The sequence below is a fragment of the Panthera uncia genome (genome assembly GCF_023721935.1).
Source record: "Panthera uncia isolate 11264 chromosome D3 unlocalized genomic scaffold, Puncia_PCG_1.0 HiC_scaffold_8, whole genome shotgun sequence".
NCBI classification, from domain to species: domain Eukaryota; kingdom Metazoa; phylum Chordata; class Mammalia; order Carnivora; family Felidae; genus Panthera; species Panthera uncia.
In genome coordinates this window covers 54783973-54788346 of record NW_026057586.1, presented here as the reverse complement: position 1 = coordinate 54788346, position 4374 = coordinate 54783973, and the positions used below count along the sequence as shown (strand labels likewise).

The 4374-nt window shown below is 40.7% G+C and overlaps 1 protein-coding gene across 1 annotated transcript; it reads left to right on the top strand.

Annotated features, from left to right (window-relative positions):
- The first annotated feature begins 19 nt into the window (after window positions 1-19).
- On the top strand, window positions 20-3581 carry ZBTB14 (zinc finger and BTB domain containing 14). Its single transcript, XM_049620388.1, has one exon. The coding sequence runs from the start codon at window positions 259-261 to the stop codon at window positions 1684-1686; it is 1428 nt and encodes a 475-aa protein (XP_049476345.1). The 5' UTR covers window positions 20-258; the 3' UTR covers window positions 1687-3581.
- The last annotated feature ends 793 nt before the right edge of the window (window positions 3582-4374 follow it).

Below are 4374 nucleotides of genomic sequence, written 5' to 3'. Positions count from 1 at the left end.
GTGTCCTAAGGTTATTTAATCAGTACATTTGTGAAGGCACGCAAAGCACACAGAACAGGGTCTAGCATGTATTACGTGCCCACTCAAAGTGGCTGTTATTATTACTAAACAAATACTTTTTAAACTGAAGATGAATAGAAGTGACAACATGGCCATCCCCAAGCTGGGATGGATATCCCAGTCTTTCGTACTCCTGTTCTTGAACCACTCCTAACATTGACTTTCTGAAATTGCTAGCTACTGAAAATTCATAAGGAAATGAAAGCCCACCTGTGTTTTGTATGTGGAAAAAGTATTGGTCGTAAATCTGAAACTCTGTTTTTAACAATTTTTTTGCAGGAGTTTTTCATCAGTATGTCTGAAACCATTAAATATAATGACGACGATCATAAAACTCTGTTTCTGAAAACACTAAACGAACAACGCCTGGAAGGAGAATTCTGTGATATCGCCATTGTGGTCGAAGATGTGAAATTCCGAGCACACAGGTGTGTTCTTGCCGCCTGCAGCACCTACTTTAAAAAGCTTTTCAAGAAGCTTGAGGTTGATAGCTCTTCGGTAATAGAAATAGATTTTCTTCGTTCTGATATATTCGAAGAGGTCCTGAACTACATGTACACAGCAAAGATTTCTGTGAAAAAAGAAGATGTCAACCTAATGATGTCATCGGGTCAGATTCTTGGTATCCGGTTTTTGGATAAACTCTGTACTCAGAAGCGTGATGTCTCCAGTCCCGATGAAAACAACGGCCAGTCAAAGAGTAAGTATTGCCTCAAAATAAATCGCCCCATTGGAGATGCTGCTGACACTCAGGATGATGACGTGGAAGAAATTGGAGACCAGGATGACAGTCCTTCCGATGACACGGTAGAAGGCACCCCCCCGAGTCAGGAGGACGGCAAGTCGCCGACGACAACGCTCAGGGTTCAGGAAGCAATCTTAAAAGAGCTGGGGAGTGAGGAAGTCCGGAAAGTAAATTGCTACGGGCAGGAGGTAGAATCCATGGAGACCCCGGAATCGAAAGATTTGGGGTCCCAGACCCCTCAAGCCTTAACATTTAACGACGGAATGAGTGAAGTGAAGGATGAACAGACGCCAGGCTGGACAACAGCTGCCAGTGACATGAAGTTCGAGTACTTACTCTATGGCCACCATCGGGAGCAGATAGCCTGCCAGGCGTGCGGTAAGACATTCTCTGACGAAGGCAGGTTGAGGAAGCATGAGAAACTCCACACGGCAGACAGGCCGTTTGTCTGTGAAATGTGCACAAAAGGTTTTACCACACAGGCCCACCTGAAAGAACACCTAAAAATCCACACAGGGTACAAACCCTACAGTTGCGAGGTGTGTGGAAAATCATTTATCCGCGCCCCAGACTTAAAGAAGCACGAGAGAGTTCACAGTAACGAGAGACCTTTTGCGTGCCACATGTGTGACAAAGCCTTCAAACACAAGTCCCACCTCAAAGACCACGAACGAAGACACAGAGGGGAGAAGCCCTTTGTATGTGGCTCTTGCACCAAGGCATTTGCCAAGGCGTCTGATCTGAAAAGGCACGAGAACAATATGCACAGTGAAAGGAAGCAGGTGACCCCCAGTGCCATCCAGAGCGAGACAGAACAGTTGCAGGCAGCAGCGATGGCCGCTGAAGCCGAGCAGCAGTTGGAAACGATAGCCTGTAGCTAGAGGTGATGGGACAGGACCCCGCTTCGCCTGAGCCCCGGAGACTGAGACTGCATTGTTCGTCATACATGAACGCCAGTCGCTGTATTTTTGTGGAAACTTACGGAGCATTGTACTCGCTGGACTTAAGGCAGTGCTTGGTTAGGTAGTTTTAAAACTTTGCAAGGAAGTCAGGTTCCTTGGTTCCGACCAAACAGTGTCACTGTCCTGTCTGGTGTCTGGTAGTAATGTTGCCAGTAAGTCCCCCTCCCTCTTTTTTATGATTTTAATTTGAGAACTCCTGTGTCCAGTCCAGAAGTAGGAGACTTCTATTCCATTTTTAATTCCTCTCGACACTTGCTGCGCTGGTGAGTGTATTGCACAGAGTGATAATTGAGTAAATTGATTTCCTGATCATCATGCTTATTTGTGACTTCACAGTCAAAACAGCCTTTTTAATAACTTAATAAGAGTACGTCATGTAGATGCAGAAAATACTGGTGGGTGGTTGACCAAGAACACCGTGTGGATACGAACACAAGTTCCAGAAGTGCAGAATGGCATTAGATTTGTATTCGGTTTGTTAATTTTATATCACTGTTTTTCACTATTTTTGTGGACAAATGATGGTCGCTTTGCTAAAATGTTTCTTCATTTTGATTGCCCGCACTTCCCCCAAAAGATGTAGTCACAAGTCCCGAACACGAGGCTGAGCAAACCCACAGGGATGATGGTGGTCTGGGGGCTGAGTTCTTTTTGTTCCTCTCTTTTGGGGCATTGTCACTCGGCGGCAGATGTGGTTTGTGGGGTAGACCAGTTATTAGAGGGATAGCAAAGGGGGAATAGGAACCTGCTCTCAGGGACAAGGTTTTCATGTTTGCAACAATTCCAAGATTTTCTAGATCAAAATAATTCTCAATTGATTTTTGAACTTGGATTTTTATTTAGGATCAAATTAGGACAAGAACAGGTATGCTTCTTCGGATACATTTGTGTCACTTAAGAGAATGTCATCAAGCATTTGGGCTCTCTGCAGCACGTGATTTATAGGAGATGTAATATCGTTACTTAAATTAATAAATTGAAAATCTTTTAAGTGTGTAAATAGTGTAGAAGTGTTGGTCTTATGTATTTCAAGTAAAAGTAGACAGCTGCACTTTTTTTTTTTTTTTGCACATTGGATTAAAATAACTTTCATAAGCAGCAAACATCAGTCTCTTTTTTAACCAATATTAAAGACTATCAGACCAAATTTTTATTTTCTTGAAGTATATTTCATCATTGGTGGTTACAGTTTTAAGTAGAATTTGGTTGCCATTTCATAGTCATAAACAGAATTATAAACACTGTTCCAATTTTGGTGTATGAAAACTTTTTTTTTTTTAACCGTTTCTTTAGGAATATATTGAAATGCCAAAATAGTTTGAATTATGTTCTGTAATAAAGTATTAGTCAATTATTTTAGAATGTACAATTTTAGGAAAATGTCATTTTTCAAAATTTATTTTTGATTCCTAGAACTTTTTTCCTCAAGATACATTAAAGTAATTTCATTTCATGCTTGTTGCATTAACACCTGTAATTGCTGTTACAGGAGAAATTTTATTTTTTAACTTGATGTATATGTTGTGCCCAAGATCATAGGATGGAGATGCTACCTTTTAAAGAAAGTTATTTATTGGTAAAATGTTTAGTTTAAAATTAATTTAATCTTCTTTCTTAAAAGTCGTTTATTCTGTCCGAAAAGTAGTCTTGTCACTGTGTTTATATGCTGTTAGTGGAAGGGGAACTGATTGGCGCTCCTTGGCTGTTTTAACCAAAGCAGAGGAAAAATAATTTAACGTCTTGTCGATAGCTACTGCAACAAACCATTTTTGGGGGCTTCATTTTTGTATATAAAAGAAAATATACTTCCGTTATTCCTGTTTTCATTTTTTTCATAGCAACGTTTCACACACCCAGCTTTCTGCCGAAGCACATTTTCTATGCTATCTTCATCATGGTTTTACACAGAGTTGCAAGTTAAACACATGCTATTGATCCTCAGTGAAACCAGAGTCTCGGTGGTACCCCAAAAAAGCTTAATTTTCAGCACTTGATTTGTATTGTGCACATACCTATCATCTGTCCACTTTTGCATGAGAAATGAATTTGTGGTTTACCGTGGCTAACACCGGTTACGGGGTCTGTATGTGTGCTAGCATGCTTGTTCCCTTTGTTTTTTGGTGGCAGCAAAATCATGACGTGGAACCTTTCCTGTTCTCTGGTCTTTCAGACTGCCTCTCCCACCCAGCTAACTTGAGTGGTCCCCTGGATGGTGAAACCTTCATGTTAGACCTCCAGTCACAGGGCGTTAATTCTGAAATATGCTGACCCTGAATCTGCGATGTGAGAGGAAAGGAGATTCTAAATGTTAATGTTACTACCTTTACATTATCTGAAAGTCAGCCACTTTTTTCCTTTTGTACAAAGAAAATGTCGGTAGGCTTGGTTTTAACTTTTATGCCAAGGTGCAGTGTATTGGCAGTGACAGAGAATTTTAGGAAATCTGAATTTTAGGGAATTGCCTGTCGATTAACTTTATGAATTTGGGATTGTTAGAAATCGCAGAAGTTACCATCAAGTGAGCCAGATGCTAACAAATTCCTACTATTTTGTTGAAGAAAAAATTGAGGTGCACATTTATGCAGTCTCCAGCTCAATGGATTATGT

What these genes read in the sequence shown, in the direction of transcription:
- ZBTB14 (XM_049620388.1), top strand. Translation starts at nt 259, where the DNA reads ATGAAAGCCCACCTGTGTTTTGTATGTGGAAAAAGTATTGGTCGTAAA.